General features: G+C 40.0%; 1 protein-coding gene across 2 annotated transcripts; it reads right to left on the reverse strand.

The window, feature by feature from the left end:
• Positions 1 to 1,671: 1,671 nt before the first annotated feature.
• On the reverse strand, positions 1,672 to 27,401 carry OTC (ornithine transcarbamylase). 2 transcript variants are annotated; one of them, XM_072361570.1, is made up of 10 exons: positions 27,325 to 27,401; positions 24,504 to 24,642; positions 23,720 to 23,801; positions 18,204 to 18,291; positions 12,530 to 12,683; positions 6,099 to 6,221; positions 5,378 to 5,431; positions 5,130 to 5,279; positions 3,974 to 4,111; positions 1,672 to 1,731 (listed from the first exon to the last, which is right to left on the reverse strand). In XM_072361570.1, exons 1-10 carry the CDS (start codon positions 27,399 to 27,401, stop codon positions 1,672 to 1,674), a joined length of 1,065 nt encoding a protein of 354 aa, XP_072217671.1. The 2 variants fall into 2 exon arrangements, with proteins under 2 accessions (XP_072217671.1, XP_072217672.1); XM_072361571.1 differs by having other exon boundaries at positions 24,504 to 24,639; positions 27,322 to 27,401.
• Positions 27,402 to 27,698: the final 297 nt, after the last annotated feature.

A 27,698-nucleotide genomic window follows, 5' to 3' on the forward strand; every position in this document is an offset into this window, starting at 1 on the left:
GCAGGATCTAATATAGCAAGAAGTACACCGTGTTGCATACATCTTCCCCCCACACCGTGTTGCATACATCTTCCCCCATATCTAAACTGGGGAGTAAAATATTGACATTTACCAAATCCCTGGCTCTTCCATCCTTGCTGCAGATAGATTTCTGCTGAAGTGTAAATGATCACTTGAGTTATTGAAATATTTGTTGCATATGTACTTATATGTTTGAAATATGGAAACGTTAACAAATGACACACAAATACTTGCAAAAACCATGAATCAGTTTTAAGATATTTCAATGCTGTGTTTGGCCCAGCAGCAAACTCCAGTTTTGAAATGAATTAAGGAGTGTTTTGCAGCCAATCAGGAAAATGAATTGATTTGCAGTTTCTCGGTTCTTAAAAAGTCACAATAATCATTCAGGTATTACAGCAATAAACACACCAACTTATACTTGAAACTAGTAGCAACAACAAAGGTGTTTTTAACAGTGCACAAAGCATTAGCTGCAATATACACACATCCAGCCACCATAAAAACTACAAACGTCATGAATCTGTTCACTGCCGCGAGAGATGAGCTGAAATATGTGTGATATTAAAGCAGCAGGTGAAATGCGGCAAAATCTTTCCACAGAGGAGCAGTATACAATGCCATCACATGGTGACCCTCAGTTTTGCTTAGAAAAACATAAGCTGAAAACTTGTTATTTTAACCTAAAATCTGTTTAAAGAGTGATGATCTAAGGGAGGTGAACAGTAGAATCACAGAATCATGGAGTGATTAATGTTGGGAAAGATTTCTAAGATCACCCAGTCCAACCCGCATCCCATCCCACCGTGCCCACTGCCCACGTCCCTCAGTGCCACATCCACACGGCTCTTGAACACCTCCAGGGACAGTGACTGCACCACCTCCCTGGGCAGCCTGTGCCACTGCAGCACCGCTCTTACTGAGGAGAAAGTCTCCCTAATAACCAACTTGAATCTCCCCTGTTGCAACTGGAGACCATTCTCTATTGCTGTTGCCTGGGAAAAGAGGCCTACCCCCACCTCGCTACAGTTCCTCCCAGCCATTTTTCTCTGCCACATCCAGCTCTGCAGAACCTGCTCTGCCAGTGCTGCAGCAGTATCCTCCTGTGCTAGCCCACAGGAATGGCACAGAGGAAGGTGATTCTCACGGGGTCTGTACATTTTCAATGCCAAACAGCAGAGGTTGGCTGGAGGACAGAAACAGAAGCCAAAGCACCCAAGAAGTGTGGGTAGTCAAGGCAACAGTAAAGCACTGCTGGCCTGTGCACCCTCCCACAGATCAGCAATTATGTGGAAAGGTTTCAGGAGCTTATACTAGCTCTAACACATCTAAGAATACAATACACCTATGATGCTGGCAGAGTCAATCATTAAAGTGAAACCCAAAAAACTTTCAGTGATGTTGATCACTGATTTGGTATCCAAGAGGCCCTAAATGAGAAGCGACTTTCGCAGTGGAGTTTATTGCCTCAAACATTTTCACAAATGTAACGCAATACTGCACACTTCAGCAAAGCTAGCCCTACAATTTTATTAAAGAATCATTCATTGCCTTGATCCGTTCTGAAGAAGATCGATGTATATGCGGACCAGAATATTCTGCCAATGAGGAATATGGGTTGTTTTTTTTTTCTTGGCTGGGATCCAAGCATCAAAATGTAGGCTTTTGTAGCTGTGGTGAGTAATCTGTCAGCAGAGAAACCATGACAGCCTAGTGGGGGAAGAAAGGAGAAAAAAATGCAATCGCGTTGGAAACAGATATTCCATAAAAATAAATAAGGGAAAAAAATATTTTCTAGCGCTGGAGTTTTGTGTTGAGAATTATTGGCCTGACAAAAAGCGCACACTTAGATTTATTTGCTGGAATTTCTGATGAGGAATCAGGAAAGAGCTGAAAATCACTTAGGATGTTCTGTATCGCAGCTGATAGGTTTTCTCAGTGCAGACAAAATATATTAATGGAGGGCCAAACAGAAATTCAGACAAAGAACACTTAGAGCAAAATCTGAGGCCTTTTTGTTGCGCTATCTTGTATGCTCAGCTACATCTAGGAAATGAAGTAGGTACCCCAAAAACATGTGGGTTTGCTTGCATGTTTCAGCAGAACTTCCATCAGCATCAGCAACAGTCATACCTGAATAAGGGCTTGGAAGTTTATCCCAGTTTAGCTAAACTTTCTGCACGAAAACATGGAAAATCCTCACTAAAGTTAACAGTGTTTCATCTACTCCTCCTTCTTTCCCCTGCATATTCAATATCCGTTCCAACATACTTTTTGTGTGGCCATGAAATGAGAAATGGGAATGTCAGGCAAATAAAACAGTGATGAAGCAGCTTTGTTGTGCTCCTCGTACCTGCATATGCCACAAGCTGCAGTGCAGGCTCAGTTTTGACAAGGTGTTACCTGGTTCACGCTGTTATGATTTCACTGCCTTGTCTGACTAGAAATCATTCTTTTGGCTCAGAACTGGATTTACAAGGGCCCTCCAGGGGTCTTTCATGTCCCATCAGCACTGCACAGTGCGACAGGTAGACCCACGCATACAGCAGGGATGGAACATAACTGTGCAGCCCCCACTGCCACCCATTTCATAGCTGCATTCAGCCTGGCTTGGAATTGCAGCTGAGCAAATAATTCCTTTTTCACTTTGCTAGGTGAGCTGAAATGGGTAGAAAATAATATATAAAGAAAGCCCATACATTTGGGGTTTGGTTGGTTGGGTTTTTTTAGCCTGATAAAGTACAAGTGAGAGATGTGTTTTAGTGCCACTGAAGGACGTGGTCAGTGAGCACTGTGATGATGGGATGGTGGTTGGACTGGGTGATCTTAGAGGTCTTTTCCAACCTTATAGATTCCATGATTCTATAATTGTGACACTTTCCTTATCCAAACGAAACGCGCAGCTTGAACCCAAAGTGACAGTGTTTCTTGTTTGCTTTGGTTTTTTAGTGTTTCGGGGTAATTAAATATTGTAAAATAAAATAATAATTAAAAAAAAAAATAGTGAGCACTTTCCATAATTTTAAGGCTAAAAATCATGCACGGATTCTAAGAAAAAAATGTCAATAATTTTTACTGTGCCCAAAATCTGAGTTTTTGGTACTTACAATACTCAACTACTTATTCACTTGGAGCACACCCAGAGTTCAGCTGAGAGCTATGATTATGCCATTTCTATTTTGTTTTGTTTTGTTTTTTTTCACCTCAAAGTTTTCACTAGCTTTTGTCAACATGATGGTTTTAAAGCCAACAATAAATTACAGGCTACCGAGATTTGGAAGTGGTTTTCTGACATTCCAGGAATGCTGTGAAAAGAAAAAGTTATGGCTTATGTTAAATGTCAAGTGTACCCTCACGGTTCCCATGGATCACACTGCGTCACCCATGCTGTAAGTTTGCAGGGTCCTTCAGAGCTTTGCTCCTGCAGTGCCCTATCAGGGAAAGTTCCCATTGTTTCAGTGGCAGTTTTGCTTGAGAGAAAGCTGCAGCATCTCTAGCACTATCTGCTCTAAGTGCTCAGGAAACTGCTGTTTGTAAGTCCCTGGGACCTCAGCATTTGGCATGCTTTAAAATGGAGCAGCTATGTTCATCATTAATGTACACCCAGCAATTCAAATACAAAAAAAATAAGTAATGATAAAATTCACTTCATACTGTAGGTTTGCCTTAGTGATAAAAAACTGGAACAAACAACTGCAGATTATTATCAAAATAGGTTGTATTTGTGTCCAGAAGTATTTGTGCTACAAATGTATGTTGCCTACAATCAAAACTGCAATGTACCATAGGGTGCATTCAAAGCTTAGGCAGTCATGATTATGGTTTATTGAGGGACCATACTGAGTGCAAGTCCATAGTGTAAGGCAGATCAGAAGCTGGCCCTAACCTCTAAATAATATTATTTTCCTGGTTTTTTTACTTTTTTAATGCTTGTTGGTTTTTGTTTTTTTACCATAATTGTCCATTTCCTGTTTTCTGCCTCCTGGAAGACCAGCGATCTTGGAGAATAAAATACTTCATCATCAACTTCTTCGGGTTTTCTTGGTAAACAATGTAAGAATGTCCAGTTGGAAGCAGCAGATTTCACTGTCTATAGATCAAGAGTAAAAAAAAATAAATAATTAATTAAAGAAATATGCTAGTAATTAATGAAACCTTTAACTGCTAAAAGAAGTAACAAATTTTGTATCAGCTTCCACTCTTGTGACTTTGATGATGAACTCAGAATAATTCTGCTGACTTCAAAAGACCTGCTCATCTGTGAATAAGAGGGGAAAATCCCCATTTAAGTCACTGAGAGTTCAGTGCTGACTTCACAAAAGCCAAGTTTTGACTCCTATTTCTCTTGCTCCAGTAGTAGGAAGTAAAATCCCTAGTGACTTAGTGGATCGATAAACTGCAATTTATATTCGAGTGCCATACAATAATGTAATACTATTGATAATTTCAGTGAGAACACATTAAATTATGATTTAAAAGGCTGTGATTTTTTTTTCTTTTGATATTGTTCCTCGTAACATAGTGATCTAATATCAATGAACAATGAAGTTTTAAGCCAGTTCAGAGACATACTCATTAACTGTATTTCATGAACTCATGTTGAAATACAGTCAATTAAACCAGTAACTCTGTCAGCACGGAAAATGTCCTTTTTATGTTGGATGATTTATGACTTTTATGGTTTTCTCTGTTTTTGCTCTAATAAGCATTTCAATGAGATGATTTTTAAACATATATATTCAGTGCTTTATACACTGGCAGATATACACAGTATTGCCTGAAATGCTGCTCAGGTTATGGACTTTAAGACAAAATCTGTGAGTTGGTCATCGTAAATATAATAGAATAATAATAAATATAATAGAAGGAATATTTTCTGACACCAAATGAGGGATTAGCGTACCTGGATCCAGATCTCATTGGGAAGGCTAAGACACGTGATATATACAATCTAAAGTAGTTGTTTTTGTGAGTTTTCTGGCTGCAGTGGTGTTTGCATGCAGTTTTTCTGCAGCTCCCTTCAAAGAAGTACCAACCCCACGTTTTGCTAATGTTGATTCTTGCAAACCTTTAAAAGGATGAAGCAAAAACGAAATCTGAATTTTTACCTGCATTGTAATCTGATAACCTTGAAATGCCTTCAGTCTTCTTCTCTTTTCCTCTTCTTGCCCCATGCTTATCCATGTATCCGTAACTAAGACGTTGGCACCATTTGCGGCTTCCAAAGGATCTTTGGTGAGAAGCAACCTGGTACCATACTAATGTGAATAAAATAAGGAAGATCAGGAAATCATGAAGCTTCAATTAATTATAGCAAAAATAAACTACCATGCCAGGCTACTTATCAGGCTCATACCTCTTTGGAGTACTGCTCAGTTATTTTTGTTATTCTGAGGTCTGGTTCAAAGCCCTGCCAAAAGAGATGATGGGTCACACCATGGAACATGTATAAGATCTTTAATGACCATTAACACTGTTTAGGAATACACTGGTCGAAACATTTTCTGTCAGAGCTGACTGTCTTTTAGCACTGTAAAGCTTCAGGAAATTAGTTAGACTTCATTGCAAGTTTATGTTGGAGATAAATTGGTGGACATTATTCTGATAATGTACGGAAAATGTATTTCAGTGGCTACAGAATATAATGCCTATACATCATGTAATCTTTTTTCCTCTAAACCAATTCTTTGTTTGATATTCTATATTGCATTATAATGCAGCAGCCTTCTAAAAAGCTGCGCCATCAATCTGAACCAAGACTTCCATCAGTCTGAAATGGCTCTCACATTTGTGGCAGGAAGGGGATCTTGGTGCCTTTGTAATATTTTCTCAAGTTGAATGATCATCCTGTGCAACTTACAGTACAGTAGAGAATTGCCCTCAGTCCTTCTGAAGTTGGAGTCAGAACTACTCTTGTTTCGCATCAAAACTACTGAATCACAATTCTGACCCTTGGTTCTGCAAGCTGACACTCAAGAAACAAGCACTGCTAGCTGAGGCCCTTGGGAAGCATCAAGCTGGCTGAGATGGGAAAGGCAGAGTTCACCCTCCCTTCTCCATGCATGCAGCTTTCATACCTTGGGAGTTGCAATGCGGAGATGCATTCCCAGCTTTGCAGCACTTGTCATGATGGAGTGGAGGACATTGTTTCCATCCCCAATCCAGGCGATGGTGAGCCCATTCAGACCACCATAGTGCTCCTGCAAAAAGAATCACACATTCCTGGTGTTATGTTCTAGGAGAACAGAGCAAGGTGATGCCATCAGGAAGAGTGGTTGGTCAGATTGGCCTGGTGCTAAGACTGACTGTTTCAATGTTAGCTGCTGTTAATACAGGGACACAAGTTTAATTGAGCTGGCTACACACACAGGATGGTCAGCGAGGGAATGCTCCCCATGTCTTAGAAGTGCTGCAGCTTTCTCTGATGAAGAGCATGTTGACATGTATGCTGCATGGTGAGGCCCAGGCTGGGAGGCACAGCAGTAAATTCAGCACTGAAGTGGTATAGCCATGGCTTAGTGCTTATAAATATCGGCGAACATTAGAAATACAGGGGTTTGCTCTCAGCTATACAGCCAAGGAACACAATTGATCTTCAGAGTGTGCGTATTACCCTCACCTGAAACAGCACTACAGTGTCAACTCTAGCTTTCCTTAATGACACTCACAGCCTGTACACGTGTAGCCACTTTGGCTCTCAGTCACCAATGGATAAGGCCTAAAGAAGAACAAGAGTAACAGCAGCTTGTATTTCCAGAGTAGGACAATTCAAAGCCTTTCAGTAAGGCTTGTTCTGAATACACACATTTACATGTACTTAAATTAACAACAGAAAAATTGTGAAGATATAACCAAATACACCTATAAGCCTGCCCTGTACTACTCCACCTCTACTTGAAACACTGAAGGCATGATGGGGAGCCTTTTATTCTTAGTTCAAAACTGGGCCATGAAACCATTGCCTTGTATGAACTGGAAGCCAGACGGTGTTTCAGCACTTTGTGTGACGTAGCTCAATGACTGTCAGCTGGGATAAGCATCCACACTGCAGAGCTGTACTGACAGGCTACCTTGCAGACAGACTCAGCAAAGACGCCAAATGGCTGAACAAGAAAAGGGCTGGAACTGCACTTCCCTCTCCTGGTAGCAACTTCTCCTAAACAAATAGCGGTGAAGTTGTTCCAGAACAAACTTCCTGTCAGTTCTGCTTGAGTCAAAAAATAGTAGTGTGTGAATCATTTAATGACATTAAATTTAGTTGAGATCTACATCTGAGTCCTGTGCTGCCTGCAGTTTAGCAGCCAAAACCTTTGTATGGTAAAACGATAGGCTTTTTTTCATTCGCAGTTTGTTAGACAGCAATAGCCCGATGGGCAGAGCTGTGATGCAAGGGCAGGAGAACAAAGCAAGACCTTGTGGATGTGGAAGTTGTGATAGCATAACAGCTCCACAAGTCATTAGGAATCTTTCAGAATCTTTCCACATCTCCTATCAGCGGTGCTCCTAGGAGAAGGCCAAAGTAAGCCATTTGTTTAAGGGGTTGTTTCCAGCTAGGGGTTAGCGATAGCTGAGACACAAACCCACAGCCAAGAGCAAGTGACACAACCCTCAGTTCTTTTAATCTCACTATTTTAAAAATAGACATCACAGCCTGTAATGCTCAAAGCACTGAGTAGTGAGTCACAAATATACGGCTATTTTAAATAACCTCCACCTTATTACCAGCTGCTACCCTGAATTAAAAGAAGCACGATGCATATTAAATCCTTTTCTCTGTTTTCCCAAACTACTAGCTGTTATGGATGAAACATGAAGAACTGAAGATGTCTGTATATCAGCCCTCAAAATCTGCACTGCAAACTGCAAATCTACAACCACAGTGACTGCTACGCAGAGTGGGCATAGCTGAGCTAATCATAATGAAGATGTTTAGCTAATGGAGAAAGCCACAGTCCAGGCAGAATCACGCTGTATGTGTGCTAGTGGAGCCTGTTTTACATCCTGTGCTAAGCTCTATGCTGCCACTGTACGCTGCTGCTGCTGCAATTCCAACCTCTTCATTTAAAGTCAGCTCACTGTGACTATGACTGTGGTGCTTATCCTCAGAGCACACGGCCTGTATTGCATACATCCCCAGCTACCGATAACATGAGAAAGATGAAGTAATTGTATTGTCTTAAACCAGGAAGCTTCAAGGCAATACAAAAACTGCTGTATATGAGACATACTTTTTGTTTTTCTATTTTATAGCATAGACTTGTTCAACCGCACAGAGGGAATCCTGTTAAAGGAGTTTCGCCATGACCATAATGATCCAGGTTAAACCATAATCTATACAATACACTCAGATCACCTGACCCTCTGAAGGAACTTTTCCCTTTGCATCACTCCTCGGTTTTTCCAAACTCTGTTGTATTGATACAAGCATTTTACCTGCTTGGGTGTTCAACAGTTTCTCTTCGTATCTGGAACCTGACTAAGGATTTCTAGCAAAGCCACACAGAAATACTTAGAAATTCTGGTGCTCCACTCCCTTATGAATGCCTCTTTGGCAAGCTGGTGACTGCTGCTGCAGTGGAACAAAACTTGGCTTTGTTAGTCTCGAGGAAAATCCCTGCTAAATAATTGATGTCCATTTTACAGTCAATTTTCTCACTCTCATGCTTATTCTACTGTGTTTCATTCTGTTCTTAACCACAGTTGCAGTATATCGGTGTATCAAACCATGGGGTAAAAAATAAGCATCCTCGCTGTTGTATATTTAGAGAAAACTAGTTTAATTAATGAGAGACTTTCATGTCTGACTCTACCTGGAATTGCTTCCAGCTGGGCTGAAGCTGACAATATTTTAAGTTATCTCTGAAACATTTGGCTTCAGCAGTCATAACAACCCTCAATTAAAACAAGCTTTTGAATGATGAATCAATAATCTGTCAAAATTTTAAATGGAAAGCTTGTCAGAGCTTTAGCCCTTTGGGAGACATGTATGATCCACTGAATGAAAAATGGGGCCAGCTCGACTGGCTCTCAAACTGAGCTGAAGGCAGATGCTGCGTCAGTCGTCTTATGTATTCTTACCTTGCTGTTTGGCTCAGCATACTCTAGAGGATTAGTCTGGGTCTTAGTTGGGATTCCTAATTGTTAGAATAATTATGATGATAATGGTGATGAATTTGAAAACTCCATTAATTAGGGCTCATGGTGTTACAGTTTGAGGAAAGGCTGAGAATATATGGTATCTTTCTTCAAACTGGGCAATGCTGAGATTTGTGACAGCATTTAAAAAGGAAACATTGATGTACTTCCTATGTTAAACATTTCACCATGCCAACCATTTCTTTCTGAAAAAGAAATTTCCCTTCGGACCAGCGACATAAAAGCTAGTGGCATATAGATCCACTCTAATTACCAGTCTGGCTGTCCTGCATTCAGCTACAAGTTAGCTGATTTGGCCGGTGGCATTAATATCAATTGAATCAATGTCAGTGCATGGTGCATCCCCAGAATACAAACTGTGTGATGCTGCGTGCCAGCTGAGCTTTGCAGAACAGAAATTGTGTTTCACAGGTTCTGCCTAGGAGACAGAGTGGCAGCAGGCAGGATCGGGAAGCGGCTGGTTCACCCCTTCAGCACAGTCATAGGCATAAAATGGCTCTCCGGGTGCAAAGCAACAGCACATCAAACTCATAGGCTTTAAAAGCCACATCCCCACACTCTCCCAGTCTGGTCGCAAAATGTTCACAACCATTTCTAGTGGGCTATAATTCAAGAGCAAACTCAGCAGAACCAACATTTTTAGAAAGAAAGTAAGAGATATGGCAAGGAAAACATCTCTAGAATTCTAGGAGGCATGTGGCAAAATTAATAGGATTCAGGAAATGGAAGAATAAAAACGTGCTAAACATGAAAAGGCACATAGAGTCAGCAGGCACATAGAGCTCCAGTAAGAAATGGAGGGGGATAATGAAGAGAAAAAATTACATTTGAGGTAGGTACTGATGGCACAGAGGGGCCAGATCCAGGCAGGAAAGTATTTGCAAAGATAAGGAAGAGATTTTTGAGAGAAATAAGCTGCATAAATTCTGCAGTTACATGTAAATTCAGAGCTATCAGTCTCTGTCACTATTGCATTTTGCATGTATGCATAAATCAAACAAATTGCCTCTGCATCACAGAAAAGCAGTCCAAATGTTATATGTGAACTTTTAACTGATTTAAGGAATCAGCGATACTATTCAACATCCCCATATTAATCTTCTTGCAGGTTGTGCTCAGATAACATCTTTCTACCCCATAGAGAATCTTACGAGAGGTTTGATTGTGTAAGTAACAACCAGACCCCGTGACTCCCGCTTCTTCAAGCGTTAATTCTATTCCTGTGAACTGGTAACATTCATTATATGGCTGAAATGCTGTTTTACTGCATGCATCTGGCTGTAAAACCGGTCTGCATCTCAGTGTGCTGTGCAGAAAAGAGCAAAGCTGGCATGCAGTGCCAACACCACGTGCTTCTCAGAGGGCCTGCCTCCCCTCTCCTCTCCTTCCTGGGTAACAAAGTGAGGGTGGAAAGCAGATCCTAAGCCAGCAGTGCAGCATGCCCTCAGCAAAGTGGGGTAGCCATGCAGTTGTCTTCTAGAAATCTCTTACCATGAGCTAAAGAACATGACGGAAAGGCCAAAACCTAAATCACTCCTCAAGATCTATGTCTGCAAATGCTCAGTTCAACATGATCCCTGTCCATGTTGGATGTTTCTTTTATTTGAGCACCAACTGATAAAGTCCTGTTTCCATATCATGTCAAACAGCCAGAAACACTGTTCAAAGACCCCTTCACCAGTGTTTGATGCAATAAGGACAGTCACTGTCGCTGCTGCCACCTTGGGTATTTAAACCAGGGGAAAATCCATCTTGTGGGGATATGTTCACCTGGATTTCTACCTCAGCTACCCCATTCAGAGACACAGCAGAGAAGCTGAGGGTGATTATCACAGGGCATCTACTCATTCTGCTAAGCTCAACAATTATTGCCCTGTTGATCAGTGGAGAAAGATCCGTGGAGAAAGAGATCCATCCCTGGAGCATAGTAGAGATGCTCAGCAGCTTGTTTTCACTGACTAGAGATAGGATACTTTGGTGCTGCAGTCAGTGGCATGGAGCTATGTAGGATGAAACTAGGCTTATAGGCAGAGGTATCAGTAGTTACGTAGATTATGAGTCATGATTACAAATGAAATCTGCTATTCGTAACTGTGAAAATGCTAATAACCAAGGGGAAAATGCTAATAACCAAGGCATAAATGCTAATAAACAAGGTAAGATAGAAACCTCCCAAAACACAGCCATAATGTACACCTGGTTTATAGAATCATAGAATCACCAAGGTTGGAAAAGACCTAAAAGATCATCCAGTCCAATCATTATAGTTTATAATTGTACACAGTGTTTAAATAAAAAGATGATGTATGGTGTTCGATGATTAATTTCTCATTATGTTTTACCATCTTACATACTTGGAAGAGCTCACTGAAATTAGCTCAATAGAATCTCCAAGATGTACCATATCCTAAGGGATGCAAAGCACTTTAGTCTCAATTGCACTGTTTTTTTGCTGGTCTCTTTATTTTAATTGTTGAAAATTGTAAGACAAACATGAATCAAAGTAACATAACATAAGATCTTTTCCACATACCAAATGTCCCATAGCAGAGCTGAGAAACACAGCTGAACGAATCACAAAAGTATCCCAACTGTCCTTTTTTTCAAGCAGTGTGATTTTTATTCATTCAGAAAGCAAACAAGGTGAGAAGAGTTCATCAAAATTGTTAACCAGCCCTGTAGTACACTGATCTTTTTTAATAGGCTAGTTCCTTGATTGATTATAACACACCATAGTCCTTCCATTCACAGATAAATACCCGGCATTCCATGTGTAAAATGCTATCTATGTGTAAAATGCTACTGTCAAACCAACGTATTATTAGACCGGAACTAAAAATATGATCTTTATCATCTATTTTTTGGTGTGAGCAAAGGTTACATAGGTTTAAGAACCTGAATATTTTTTTGCACTTGTAGCATTAAATGGCTTTTCCAAAAACATTTGTTTCACCGATTTCCCAACATAACGATTCCTTTTAAGGTGTTCATGGGTTAAGGCAGAATCTAGAGTGAACTACTGGGTTTTTTAGAGCCAGTGGCAAAATACCCATTGGCATCAGTTGCAACAGCATCTTGCCTTTATCTCTGTGTGTAACCCTCCCTGCAAATTTTCTGAATTGCAGCCTAATTCCAATGAAGTACTTAATTTTATGCTTAACTTCAGTCCCACTACAGTTGATAGAGCCAAGTAATTGTTTTAAATTAAGCAGGTTCTTAATTATATTCCTGGATAAAGATCTCTTTAAATAACAAGTGCCATGTAATTACCACTTAAAAAAATAAAAAGGTGCCACTAAATAGTTTTGAACCCGATTTTTCCAGTGTTATTAAGCAGGAATTATGTTGGTACCTGAAGAGTTAGGTAATCAGCTAAAACCTGGAGAGGATGGTATAAATCAGACAATCCATTGATTATTGGGATCGTGGCTTCTTTCGTCATTAGGTCCAGATCATTATGCTTATAAACCCGAGCCAAGATTGCATTTGTCATGCTGGACAGCACCCTAGGGGACAGCAGAAAATATCCAAGTCAAACATAATAAATACATCCCCAGTGCACCCTTCAGTATGCAGCATATAAATATTAATGAAAAGTGGTAATGAATCAAAAATGTTCAGCTGTCTGAATTATTTATGATGCCTGCATAACACACTTAAATGCAGATACTTAACAAGCTGCTAAAAAGTAAGCAGTTTTACTTGTTCGGAAACTATAGCAAGTAAATGAAAGTTCCTGTTGTTTCTCCTTAGCTTTTGATCGTAGCTACAGATATAACATCAGTAAATGCTAAGGTAAATGAACTAAGATAAGAGGTTGTGCAATACTGTAATATTCAAAGAATTTGATAACTTTGGATAAGATTTCTTGAGCCTTTTACCAAAGGAAAAAATGTTTTGAGAGTGACTCTGTATGGTAGCTTGACCTTTGTGAGTATTAGGACTACAGATTTGCCTTAGATTACCACGATTACTTATTGATCTTAACGAAGATAGAAACAGAAAGCTGACAATACCAGCCTGTTCTTTCTCCTATCTACACAGCTGCACACTGACACACATGGTCTCAGAATTACAGTAATGTCTGAGTTTGAAATTCAGTATATGGATAGGGGCAGGCAGGAATCACTGTGACACTCTGGCTATAGCCTTATTTGCCAAAGTGTGACAGACTCAGAGATTAGCATGGTGGATTAGCATGGCATACTTAGTGTGCCCTGAATTCTTTAGATAAATTAAATATGGATAGGGGCTCCGCATTTCTCTGCATTTCTGTTTTAATCAGGCCCTGAAGCATGACTTTGAAGTAGCATTTTGTGTGCTTTAATGTTATCTCTAATAGGACCTTAAGACAAAACAAGGAAGAGACTGGATAGGAGAGTGTGAAAAAACACTGCAGTATCACTTTCTGACTAGCCAGAAAGGATTCTGATATCTTCTCTTGTGGAAATATGGCTGTTAGTGGCATGGCCTTTACACACACAAATTTCCTGATGGAGTAAATCAGTAACAATTTTTTTCTACCGACATCAGACTTGCCTCATGCAAACAAACCTCTTATAAAATGTTACAAGATTCCATGCAGAGCTCCCTCTGAAGACTGCTGATGGCAGCCATGAGCAAAAAGAAGAAACTGAACAAAGTATTTTCTGAAGGTAAGCTATTGGAATGATTGTGTGACTGTTTCTCTTCTTAGCTCACAAGTACTGTCATTTTTGTTTGTTTCTTCTACCTTGAAGGATGTGACTCTGAAAACCTAAACTAGACGTTAGAGATGAGATGCGTGGCCCATGCTGTTACCATTTATTAGGTGGCTAACTAAACAAGGTATACTCAGTCCTGCATCAAACAAGGAAAAGAGGTAATTACACACTGCAATTATCTTGGACGTTTTTAGGATATTAGGTCAGCTGACTTCTATCTCACATGACAGATAAAGAATTTCAAGATGTCCAAGTAGCAAACACTGATGGATTTTCTTCTTACTCTAGTAGCTACTAGAATTACTGGATTCTTACCAGCAAGATCTCAGTCCTTCTGATAGCATTTCTAGTTGTCATATCTTATATATATAGCTTATAGTAGGAAGTCCAGTTGGAAAGTGAGTTAATGCTTTGCAAAATCAAAGCCAAATTCAACTCAGACAGAAATCAAACCCTCATCAAAGGACATGAAATTGCTTGTAATCAAACAAATTTAAAGGAAACCATGTAAGGCTGGGATTGTATAGGGAAAAATATAAAAGATGTGGTTAAAAGTGTCTTTAGGAAAGATGAAGCTTTGGAAGGTGAGGGGGAGGCTTAGCAGGTGACTATGGATTTGATGGAGTTATTAAGGTTCCTGTATTACTACTAGCAACAAGTCTTTGGTGCTTTGTTTTCTTTATTTTTGCAAGATCTTGATCCTATAAACTTAAACTTTAAAATTCCAGAGCTTGGAAATATACAGGTATAGTGGAATGCTGAGCATAAATCTTTTCAAAGTAAGTTTTATTTCTACCAAGAAAAGCTGTAAAGTTTTGCTCAATATCCATTAAGGATTTTAGAAATAAAGGCAATAAGGTCTTTCAGTGTGGTTGTCTCTGATATTTTTGTTTGTTTGTTTGTTTGTTTTTTAACACAGCACTGTGATTTTAGGGCATTTGCATTCATTTGGGATAGAATATTCCTACCCAGAGTTTAGAGTATTCTATGTCAATTTCGAAAGTATGTATTAATTCAAAAGGTTCAATTGTCTGAAAAGACTTTCATTGTGGTTGACAATAGTAAAGAGGCATATCCCCATAGATTCAGATGTTCATTCCCTAATTATGCTCATGGACTTGTAAAATCATCCTAGGAGCTCTTCAGTACTGAACCTTATGGCCACTAAGCTATCATGGTGCACAGCACAACTTCTCAATGGAACTTCTCTACAGTGGAAAATACAGATCCAGTACTTACAGGTATTTCATTTCACCCAGGATATCAGACATGCTAAACAGCACTGAAAAATCCTTAATGGGTGGCAATTGCTACTGTGATACTGTGTAAATGTAAACATCTTGTGAAGCATGGAAAATCCATCTTACGATCAACTAATAAGTCAATAAATTACATTCACAGGAAAAATGCTTTCAACTCTTACCTGCAGCAATTAGAATCATAGAATCACAAGGTTGGAAAGGACCTACAAGATCATCTAGTCTGACTGTCCTCCCATTACTGTTGCTACCACAAGCCACTAAACCATCTCTTGTAGATCCTCATCCGGACGCCTCTTGAACACTGCCAGGGATGGTGACTCCACCACCTCCCTGGGCAGCCATTCCAGTGCCTGACCACTCTCTGAGAGAAAAAGTTCTTTCTTATGTCTAATCTAAATCTCCTCTGGTACAACTTGTGGCCATTTCCTTGGGTCCTGTTTGTTGCCTGGGAGAAGAGGCCAAGCCCCTCCTCATCACAACCTCCCTTCAGTAAGTTGTAGAGTGTAATGAAGTCTCTTCTGAGCATCCTCTTCTCCAAACTGAACAATCGCAGCTCCCTGAGCTGCTCCTCATAAGACTTGTGCTCCAGACCCCTCACCAGTTTCATTGCCCTTCTCTGGATGTGTTCCAGGGCCTTGATATCTGTCTTGTAGCGAGGGACCCAAAACTGAACACAGTTTCCCCAGAATACTGTGAGAGACCATGTCAAAGGCTTTGCTGAAGTCTAGGTAGACTACATCAACAGCCTTTCCCTTGCTTATCAGTCTGGTCACCCAATTGTAGAAGGAGATGAAGTTGGTCAAGCATGACCTGCCCTTCATAAACCTGCACTGGCTGGGCCTGATCCCCTGGACACCACGCACATGCCGTGTGATCTCACCCAAGATGCTCCATAACTTTCCCTGGTATTATGTAAAAAACAGAGGAGTTCTACAAACCTGTGTGTCCATTGCTTTAAGTCTCAATGTTAAGTACTTCTAAGACCTTCAGAGGCCTAGACACAAAACCATAGATACTTGAAATACTCTCGGGGTTTACTACAAGCATTCTTTTGTCATTCTCACCTTAACTGAATGAGGTTGGTATGTCATTCTTCATTCAAATGAAATGCCAAGGAATTAATAACAGATTGTTATTTTAGGTAAACTACTCAGTCTTGATTATGCAAAGTCAACAATAATTCTTCTAATGAGAGCCAGAGTGAAGCAGAACACATGGGGCTCTGTAATGTCTTTGGAAAGCCTTCACTCCACTGCAGTTTGCAAGTGGTGTAACTCAGCAGAGAAGAAAAATCACCAGGTCAGGGTCTTAAAAGAAGCTTGACCTGGAAGAGGAAGCTGTGCCAGAGAAATAGGGGTGGTGGTTTGCATGGAAAGTTCGTATTGTGAGAATCTTCTCCACAGAATGAGGTCTGCTCTGGAATGGCTAGAAGAGTTGCTTCTTTCTGCCTTTTGCCTTATTTCTTGTATTTCATGTCTTTCTTTTTCCTTTTTATGTGTGCAAAGATCATTCAAGATACTGCAGACCAAAGACTGAATGGCCTTTTTTTTTTAATCTTATTTGAGAAGAAGTAATAAAAACGCACCTACAGAAAATATGTCCTTTCATATATCAGAAGACGGCTGGATTTGCCATAGCATTCATGTCTGAATAGCAGAGAGCCTTCAGACAACAGTGCTGCACATCTGGTAGGGCGGTGCTTGGTGAAGTTGCAGGGCAGCACCACATAAGGGCCCTGACACATCCTTCCTCTTCCTGAAGGTTTGCTTGATGGTGCCCAGGGTTCAAGAGATGAGGGCTGACCCTCATTACTCTGATATTAGAGGGGATATGTTAAAGTATGCTTGCTTACTACGCAGGCTCTGCCTCTTTTCTCCCAGCCTCCCATCTTCCTGTTACTGTACTCTATCAACATCCTCTCTTACCTTTCTTTGCCAAGAGACTCTTGTGTGCAATGACCCAGCGAAAAAGGAAGAAATTGGAAAATTTTGGGGTATAATACTTAACTACATCCCTCTGGGGGAAATACCTTTAATATATTTTCCATTTGTCTTTAATAGTAAACATTATATATGCTTGACTGAAAAAATCCTGCAGCTGTCCTACCAATGGAGTTGTAGTTGCTATGCTTTGTGCTCTGAAGGTTTTGAATGAGATGCTTTGATGAAGCTGTAGCTATTCTGCTTAAACTGGGGCAATATGTCATGACATATGAAGATTTTCTTTCGAAGGGATGTATTTCAATCCCCTGGCTGTCTATGAGCTCTACTGAACTGGCAAGGTGGACACATTGGCTTCAGACTCTGTTTAATTGTGGGCCCTTTGTAGACTCATGAGTTTCCATGATTTTTCAATCATTTTTAAACATATAGTTACTGAAACAGGCTGACTGCATATTTGACTTGAGCCTGACAAACCTGACACTGTATATCTTTCAACGGAGCAAAAAAAATAAACCTTTCAGACACTTCTAACTTCAACAGCTAAGCCTGAGAGACTCGGGCTGCAATAAGGATTCCTAGGAAACAGCACACTACTGTGCCCAGCTGAGTCTTTAATATATGGAGGGCTGTGAAATACATCAAGAGCACCTGCAAATGATAACCTCATGTTCTGCCTACTTTGAGGAAAGTTCTTCCCAGCTGTGACTATGAGGAGATTGATAGGCTGCTAACTACTCATTCCAATAAAACAAAAAGATTCTAGTCATGTTTGAAGATATGTGCTATTATCAATGCCATCATCAATGGAGTAATTCTATTGAGACTTGTCCGTTTCTGTGTCTGTCACTCTCAATGTGACTCCATAACCAAAATTCATTAAAAATATTTATTGCTGAGAGGTGTTTTAAAGAACTAGAATGGATAGAATGATAGTGTATGGAGCTATAGATTCTGTGAGCTGACCTGTAAATATTTAAGAAATTTGGAGTGCTTTCTAACATTTTTCATATGGAAAACATTATCTTTTAAGAATCTTCAAGAGAGGTTTCAGACTAGTCAACTGTTTCCTTACACATCTACCAAATACATAGCAATCAGTTAAGTAACGTCCTACCAACCTTGCTGTATCTGTGAGACTCTCATTAGTGCCCAGGTGAATGTCTTGTTTTGTAAGAAAGGAAGGATGTCCTCCAAGGAGAGCAAATCCTGCAAGGAGAACAAAGAATAAAGAAATTAAGCACCAGCCCCTACAACCAAGACTCAAAATAATTTTCATGCAATAAAACTCAGCAGGGCATCCGAATGTTTCAAGTACTTAAATTCTTACAATACAAGATGCAAATAAATAGGACTGAACCACTCAAATGTGATGCTTTGCTGAAATACTAAGGCGTGAATTGTGATCTCTGTTAATAGGAACAGCCATTCAAGCTGCAAGACTACGTATTGTTGAAGGCATCACCATGGCTCCCTGCTAAGTTAGGTAACCCATTTATCATGCTGAATTTCTACAACACTTACATTAACTGACTTAGTATCATAGAACTGCAAAGGACCATCTGAGTCATTAAGTCTAATTCCACATCCTCACAAAGACACATCAAGGATATTCACTCAGATAGAAGACCCCAGTTTTCCACACGCATTGTAACAACCTTAAGCTTGGTTACAAATGGACGGGTGTATTAAAAACTGCAGTGTGTAAGAGAATGATGGAATGATCCCAGGCACTGACAGTATCCTTTCACCCTGCAATAGCAAGGAAATTATAAGGTGGGTCAATATACCAAATGGATTAGGTCTGAAAAATGAACTACATTCTCGAACAAGAAACCAGGGAAGCAACACTTAAGAATATAAAACATTTGGGGCAACTTAAAAAGTTGCCTGATGGGTATTTTGGACAGACAAACTTCATGCTGAAGGAAAATCTCAGGTTCTGTCCTGACTTATTTCTACTGCACCTCCACAAGAGAGCTAACACAAGCAACTAGCTGACACAAACAGAGAGGCAAAGATCATTTTTCACCATGCTTGAGCCTCCCTGCCTTAGCCTGGTTTAAGTGTAAAGCCTCCCTCCACTAAAACTCTGTGTAAAGTCCATATATGTCTGAATATCAGGAGGATGAGCCGTGAGGGGATTGTTTTATGAACTTCCACAAATGGTTTAGCGATGGATCCCACACCTGGGAAAGTATGAATGAGAGGATTTGAACTGGGCTGTAGGAAGCCCTGTAAGGCATTTACTGTGCATTCGGGGACATGGTGATAACAAATTTCCTGCTGTTTTATGAAGGGGGAAAAAAAAAAGCAACAAAATTAAAAGCTGCTTGGGCTGGTTGCAGCCATTAGATGGCACTGCGGACATCGCGAGGAGTGCAGCTTCAACAAACGCGTTGTTAAAGGCCCTTCAAAAATTAAGAAGTTGATCCTGCAGCTACCCTTCAAAGAATGATCAAACCAGTAAAGAACACTGGAGGCTTTCAGAGCTAACGCCAAGCAATGAAGCTCAAGCTGCAGGTGTGGCCCCTGCCACTGGGCCCTGAGCACAGAGCAGCCCTTATCACATTCTGTCCTGTGTGGGCACCAGGGTTGAGGTGAGGTGCTCCACTTTGGATCAGTTCAGCCAGTCTTTGACACGAAGCGGATAAAAATAATACCATCAATTCATTGCCTTTTGACTGCCTCTATTTCCCTAAAACTAGGATTTAAAAAAATAACGATGGTCCAAACTCCACCTGAAGGGCAATTTTATGCTCCATCCATCCAATGTGTACTCACTCCAGTGAGTGGGCCTGCTCTTACTTTCCCTTTGCCATCATTAAAGATTGTCCCAAGTCACAGAGAGACTGGATTCAGATTCAGTGAACTTCAAAGATGGAGGAATTTTTTCACACAGAAGGTGGTGACGCACTGGAACAGGTTGCCCAAGGAGGTTGTGGATGCCCCATCCCTGGAGGCATTCAAGGCCAGGCTGGATGTGGCTCTGGGCAGCCCAGTCTGGTGGTTGGCAACCCTGCATATAGTAGGGAGGTTGAAACTGGATGATCTTTGAGGTCCTTTTCAACCCAGGCCACTCTGTGATTCTATGATTTTGTGATTCTTATTCTAATATTACTTTTATAATTACTTATTATTTATAAAACCACAACCAACATGCTGGTTGAATCACCCTTCTTTCCTGGTTATTCAAAAGCCTTTTTGTATTATGACAGGAAAAATATTTACGTTTCCCTAGATATTTTCACCTCCACTCTGCAGCTTTGCCACAAACACTGCACTGATGGGAATGTATGTGCACACTGGTGCCTCGACATTATAGCCAACATCATTTTTAAGCCAAGATTTCAAGGATGAATAGTCATTTGTTGTAACATTTCCTGTCAGACTCTGTATGCTTTTTATTTTCAAAGTTCTATGTGATAATGTCAGTGATCTGTATCATGAAGTTCCACACAAGACAGGAGCTCTTCACTTCAGGCTTCTAAATATGGATGCTTCAATTGGTGTTTCACACTCTGGGCAGACTCCCATGCCCATTCTGTTTTTTTTCAAGTGATGCCCAGGCAGAAAAAGAGGAGTCTGGCCATTTATTCAAAACAGCAAGATGTCATGCAGCCTACTTGGAGCTACTACCTTGAGTCTGTGTACATAGCAAGGTCCTTATGTGTTGGGTTTCTGCTCATGATCTGGCCTTCGTGCAGGGCCTGGGAATGTACTTCCATCCAAAACTTTCCATCTAGAAATACAGGAGCCCGTGCTCTAGCTTTGTGTACAGTTATAGGAGGAGAATCTGTGTTTTAGATGCTTTCATCCAGATTATCAGTATAAAAAAAAATAGTTGGTGACTTCTGAAGATACGCAGGCACCTACTCAGCAAATTAGCACATGCTGGAGTGCAGCTTTGAACTGCAAGATGTAATCCTCTTTGTTGTCAAAATCCAATGATTCCCAAAGCCACACGCTAAGTGTTCATCTCAGTCCTGATATCTTTAGCAGACTGTACTGGACATTCATGCTGGAGAGACAGAATAGATTACTATCTCATTACCACAGTTTTCACTCCTGTTAGGTTTCTGTTTGTTTGTTTGTTTGTTTTCAATAAATGGGCAGTTCTATGCCTCGGGCTGTGGCACATAATATATCCCACTTATGCAAACTCTTATTTAGGACATGAGTTCTGGTGGTTATACAGATCTGAGTTACATCACTACTCCAGTCTGTCTCTGGTATGTTGGGTAAGCAGGCCAAAGCTAATCCTCTAGTTTGCATATTGTATACCCAACTACGGGGCTGCCTTGCCATCACCAGAACATATGCATACACACCCATCTTCTCAAACTCAAAGAAAGGATTTTGATTCATATTTCAGTATATCTGGATTTGGATTTTTTGTTTTCCTCACCACTTGCCATGATATATAATCTATACAGTATCTTTTTATTTAGACTGGTAACAAAGAAAGAGTGCTCTTGCCCCTCTGCAATACAGGTGAACTAAACAAGGCTAGTAATTCCAAGGAAAATAAAACATACTGTTCATTCCTGCCATGTGACACCATACCCGCTACATTAGAACATGGAAAGTAATGCAATTATTTCTATGTCAGTAGCCTCCAGGCAATGATTTCTTCTTCCCCTCAGCCCCATGGTACAAAGAGTGAGCTGGGAGTAATCCTGCAGATGCCACTGGCTGTGAAATTCTGTAAACCTGTCAGAATATTCTGTATTTTTGTACACAAGGAAAGAAGATATGCAGGGCTTCTCTACCTGTATTGTTACATTGCCATTTCTACCTGGTTGCATACTGTCTGCATTCAGCATTTGTGTGATCATGCTGTGGGACTTGGGAAGAGACTTCCACAGTGTTCATATGTGGCAGCAATCTCCTAGGCACTGCACAGAGCAGACATTGTAGTCAGCACTTTTCAAGTCTCCTTTAAACTGGAATACACTGATTTTTATCTGATTGTTCCTGAGAGCTGCAAAGCTTGTTCACATCAGTCTGAACAGAGCCGTGTCCCAAAAGTGACCTATTTCAAGGTCTTGAAGGTGCAACTCTTGGGAAATGCTATTTGAGATGACTCCTGTATTCTATAAGCAAACACTCCAATCTGCTTCAGTGTACGCTTTCCCTGGACATCAGAAAATTGGCATGAAATTAGCTTATTCAGCTAAAAGGAACGTGAGTGACCCCACATTTGTTTTGAGTTATAAATTCCAAGGGAGAATTTGTGTATATGAAAAAGCAGCTGAAATATATAGAGTTTCCACAAACATAAAAAGCTTGAGTCTGCCTTTAAAACAAGCCTTAGGCTTAGTGGACTTAATACCCAATAACTGAAGGTGTGAACTCAGTGTACTGGAGTAAAGCTGCATTGAACTCCCTTGCGTGTACTCTTGCTCAGAAACAAATTGGTTTTATTTCATTGGAGATTAATCTTTCTTGGATGAATTTATGTGCATTAACTCCCATCCTTAAGTTTATTTCTTTGAACTTTCCTGAGCTTCCCCATCCCATAAACCTTCAAAACCAAGGTCTAAATGTGCTTGCCTCTGAATACAGAAGCAAGAAGGATAAACAGGGTCAGAGAATTCATGTGCACCTGCCCATGTAGGAATATGGCAGACAACTGGAAACTTGCCTAAGAACTCCATTATTAAGAGGTGGGTTGCTTTAACAAATAGAAAATGCAAGATAGAAACACATTCATAAGCACTGCTTTATCTGGAGAAGATGGAAAGGAACAAGTCCATACAAAGACCAGGATCAACAGACTGTGTCAGAGGATATGAAAGCAAATTCAGAAATGCTTGCAGATGGCCTACCTGCCCCTTTCCTGCTTTGTTTTGTTTTTACCTTTTCCCTTACATCTTGTAAAAAAAGGTGAATATTCAACAAGTTTTGTCACTTAACCAGGGAGAAGCTTGTCCTTCCCCAATGAGTAAAAACGTACCCATAATACAGTCACCAATTCATAGTAATTCCCGGGTTTCTTGATAACATACAAACACATGAATTATTCATTTCAGTGGTCTCATTGACTTCAGAGCAACTTCCATGTAATTAAAGATATGCATGCGTTCCTGATGTTTATAAGACTATATCCTAAAAGAACAGTGTTCCGCTTCTGATCTTATTAGGCTAATACCCTGGAGTTTCCATCAAGTTATCTTCCTGTGTAGGTAATCATGTTAAATTTCTTTTTACCCTAATTTACATCAAGACTTTACTGTGATTCCCAGTCTAAACACATACTCTGAAATGTGACAATGGTAATGCATAAGACATTAGAAAGACATTTATTAGAACTTGCATAAGATTAAATTAGTGATGCTTACTAAAACACAAGTTTGGAGATGTGTATCACAGTGGGAACTTACATCAGCATCACTTTGGCCTGTTACTTTATTTCTGATCTTCCACGATGTGGTGATATTTCAGAGGCCAAAGGGATGTTCATGAGACATTAATATGCAACGAGAAACACAGTTAGATACCATTCTTTTCCTATTATTGCTTTAAAACTGTAGGTGTCTCTTGGGTAAAAAATGCTAAATGGAAAATTACATAGTGTTTTTAAGTGCATACTCACAATGTGCAATTGCAAATACAATGTGATCCTCCAATTTACCTGTTTCTGCAGCTAATCTTGTTCTTGTGCTTCTCTTCTCAAAAATCATGGCCAAGGATTTTCCTTGGAACAAAGGCAAATACTGGACAACAGGAATAGAAGGCATTTCAATGTTATAGTCATTACATGATTTCCAGTGTGAAATACTTCTTTCACATACTAATTCAGCATTAGAAAAGTTACGCTTGTTTGTTGTTGTTGTTTTCTTTAAATCATAACTTTGTTTCAACTGTTTCAAGGAGAACTAACAGGGAAAAAGGTTAAAGAGAAATAACTAATTCTAATGACAAAAAGCCACTGTATTTTGGAAGACAATTTGAACTAGCACTGAGGAGAACTCTGATGCTAATCTTATTCCTACACAGAACAGATAACTGTTTTCTGCATCCTACATCTAGCGGTGCATATACACCATGTGTAAATGGATGGGGCTGGCCAATAACAGTCAGTTAGCTGTGCAAAGCTGCTTAACTTTTTCATCTTGTATTCCTCTGTAGCATTTAAAGAATACCTCTGAACATTTTACAGGAAGGTTCCTTGTTTTGTAGTATAGAATCATAGAATCACCAAGATTGGAAAAGATCTCTAAGATCATCCAGTACAACTGTCCACCTATCACAAATATTTCCCACTAAACCATGACCACAGTACATGGCATACAGGATTTAAGAGTTACAATGATTATATATAGAGAAAAACAGCCAAATTACTGATTCCCAACATCTTTCAGAACAATATTTACTTCAGCATCTGAGTGACTTAGATATCAGTTAAAGCATTTTACCTCTCCTTTGTCCTTTATCCTTTGTTTCAAATCTGAGGCCACCCATAGCAAATACTGCAGTTCATCTGCTGTGTAGTTCTGTAGAGTAAGGAAGTCACGACCTTTCAGACAAACATTCATTTGATTTGGTGGTCCACAACTGTGGCAAGAGAGAAAAAAAAAAGCAACACCACATTTTTTGGCACCTGACATGACACTGTACTCATACAAAAGCCAATAAGCAAGAAACTAAAATCTCTCCCACTCCCCTCATTTGACCCAGCTGGATCGGCTTGATGGATGCCCCATCCTTGGAGGTGTTCAAGGCCAGGTTGGACGGGGCCCTGGGCAACCTGATCTAGTAAAGGTGTATGTTTGGTGGCCCTGCTAGGCAGGGGGGTTGGAACTACATGATACTTGAGGTCCCTTCCAACCCGGGTCATTCTATGATTCTATGATTCTATGACTGCTTTAACTGGTTCTGATAACTTTCACGGTCACACTGGCACAACGCGCCACAGTGCAGTATATCGATCACAGGAGAAGTGATTGTACTGTAAGTCTTCTGATGAGTGTATGGCTTGACTGTGTGCTGCCTAATCAAACAAAGCCAAATGGATAGCCACACAGGGCCTGGTGAAATTGCATATAGGTAGACTATAAACTGCCCTTTGAGGTACAGAACATGGGCAAGTGCTTTGTGGATGGGTAGGACACAGACCACATTCCACTCCCATGTACAAAACTGATGGCAGTCATATACATGTCTCTTGATTACTCAAGGGACATGGAAAGAGGATAACCAAATCATAAAACCACGGTGTTGCCATGTGCTCTGGCCCTACTCCTATCACAACAGGGACATTCAGACCACATGCAGTGCTCAAGGAGTGCACAGTGCCTCCAAGTAGACTTATCACTTTAGAACCACATGAAATGGGAAGTTGATCATCACCCAGAGTATAATTTCTGCTACTTTAGATGAGGTGTATTAATAAAACATTTAAATCCAAGCTTGTGCTTCCATGGGATTAAGATAACTGATAAAGTGACAGATTAGCCCCTTCTTTTGCACCATACCAACAGCCATCCTCAGCATAGCACACTTTGCAATGCACCCTTGCTAAAGTTTTGTATGGGTACAAGCTTACCATATTTTTTAGAAGGCAGAATTTTTAAACTGATCTGATGAAATGGAGTACAAACCAGAGCAAACAGCTGGTTCTGCAGCTACTGGTTCCGTATTTCCAAGTTGGTGCCTCTTAAGCTCTTAAGATGACACCAAGCTCAATTACACCACCCGCCCATTGTCATCTCCCATTAGCTTCTGCATGAGAAGACAGGGAAGGACTAAAACTGGTTTCTCTCAGAGGATTTGGAATTACCATCCTTGGAGATTTTCAAGACCTGGCTAAGCAAATTATAACTGACCTGATCTGCTCTTGTCTGGCTACAGGAACACTGGACTATGGATCTCCTTCTGATCTCTGTCCTCCTTTCGTGATTCTGTTTTACTGCTATGACCTTCGGAAATGTGTTCCCTTCCCTTGTCCACATCCTCAGAAATAGGGGCAGAAGTAGACAAATAAATTCCAGAGAAGAGGCATGAGACCACACACTGAAGTTAAAATATAACAGGCAGAAATGCAAGGCCAAGTAGTTGGCATATTTCATTCTACCAGGGAAAGCAATTACTTTGGATTACGAGCATATAGATTGATAGATAGTGGGTTATCTTGTAGTATCAACCACAGTGTGCTTAACTTGTAATATTCGTAAGACAGTGATGATGGATAACTTATACCAATGCTATGATATAGTGTAAAAAAAAAATAACCCTAAGAATTATATAACAGTGTTGTATAGAAAGCTTAGTGAATTAACTTATTTTATTTGAAACCTAGGTTTACTGCAGTTGTTTTCCATACTTGCCTTTCAATCATCACTACCAACCATATAAATTTTGCACCAATTGCCAGCACTGAAAATCCATAAATCCACAAAGAACAAAAAATATCACCCAGGCTTCATGAATTCTTTAAGACTGTCACACTGCATATTAGGCTTTCTGAGTACGTGAAATTCCTGTGTATTGCTTTCTAACGCTAATCGTTTGTTACACAATGCTGTTAATTCCATTCTTATTGACACCAACATGAAAATAAAGGTGGATGGAGAATTAGGTTTCAAGTCTTTAACTTAATTTGACTCTTGACATGTGAGAAGTATTAGAGGTGTCTTTCAGAAACGCTGTCATATAGGTACTAATCTGAAGCTACAAGGGATGGGCAAGTTGATGCCCTTGAAGAATCAGAAATTGAGTTACATAGGTAAGTCTCCTTGGTTAACTTTGAATGTTATATCACAAAACGCTCTTCCTGCATGACTCAAGTTTAAGTAGAAATAATAATAATTATTATTATTTATAATAATAATAAACAAAACAATAAAACACAGTGAAACTGAGATTCACCTTGTATCTTCAAGGAAAGAATCCCTTCCCACTACTTGTCATAAAAACTGCTTAAACACATAAGGATTTTCCATACTTTATTCAGATATTTATCAACTGCAGGACCTGCAGTGTGTGCTGAGCTCAAGAAGAAACATTCATTCTCAATGGTACAGCTAAATCCTATGGAAAGAATTAATAAGATTTCACAAACACTGAAAGGAAAAGTCCTCCAGTCTCAGCACTTGCTGTCCCAGAAGGAAAAAAAAAGGGCACTCAAAGAAACCTTTATCTGAAACTGCCACTCCTTCACAAAATTAAATTGCTTTTGTCTCCAGTTTTCTGATTAAATGTCGCTAAATGCCAGACAAAACTAAGGGATAAGCTTACCAAAAATGTCGTGGCAGATGCTTGCTGTTCTGTATTAATCTTGTGATGTGGTAAAAGTTCTTCAAATTAAAAAGCATCTTCTTGCAGAACTTTCCTCCCAGTCCTGTAGATAGAGTTTACAGAAATGAAGCTGTATGGAGCAGATCAGGAGTTGTGCTGCCGTGCAAACAACTGGAGTGCAAAGAACAGACAATCATATATTTGAGTTTACTAGTGTGGGCTGAGCCTGGTTGGGGCCGAAACTAAATCTTTCTTTGGTCAAATTCTATAGATAAAGACTTTTCACAGGGTCCATTACACAACTCTCGGTATGTGCTCTTCTGTGTGATACCATCATATTACAACTGTGTCAATATCATTTTGCAGCAATTTCC

The sequence above is a fragment of the Excalfactoria chinensis genome, chromosome 1 (genome assembly GCF_039878825.1).
Source record: "Excalfactoria chinensis isolate bCotChi1 chromosome 1, bCotChi1.hap2, whole genome shotgun sequence".
Classification (NCBI taxonomy): Eukaryota; Metazoa; Chordata; class Aves; order Galliformes; family Phasianidae; genus Excalfactoria; species Excalfactoria chinensis.

Bases quoted from the DNA above. Each gene is read 5' to 3' on its own strand.
- OTC (XM_072361570.1), bottom strand. From the start codon at position 27,401: ATGCTTTTTAATTTGAAGAACTTTTACCACATCACAAGATTAATACAG. The intron at 4,112-5,129 runs GTAAAAATTCAG...CTTGATCTATAG, and splicing joins GTTATCAGATTACAATGCAG to ACAGTGAAATCTGCTGCTTC. The intron at 1,732-3,973 runs GTAAAAAAACAA...TTCCCCCACTAG, and splicing joins ACAGGAAATGGACAATTATG to GCTGTCATGGTTTCTCTGCT.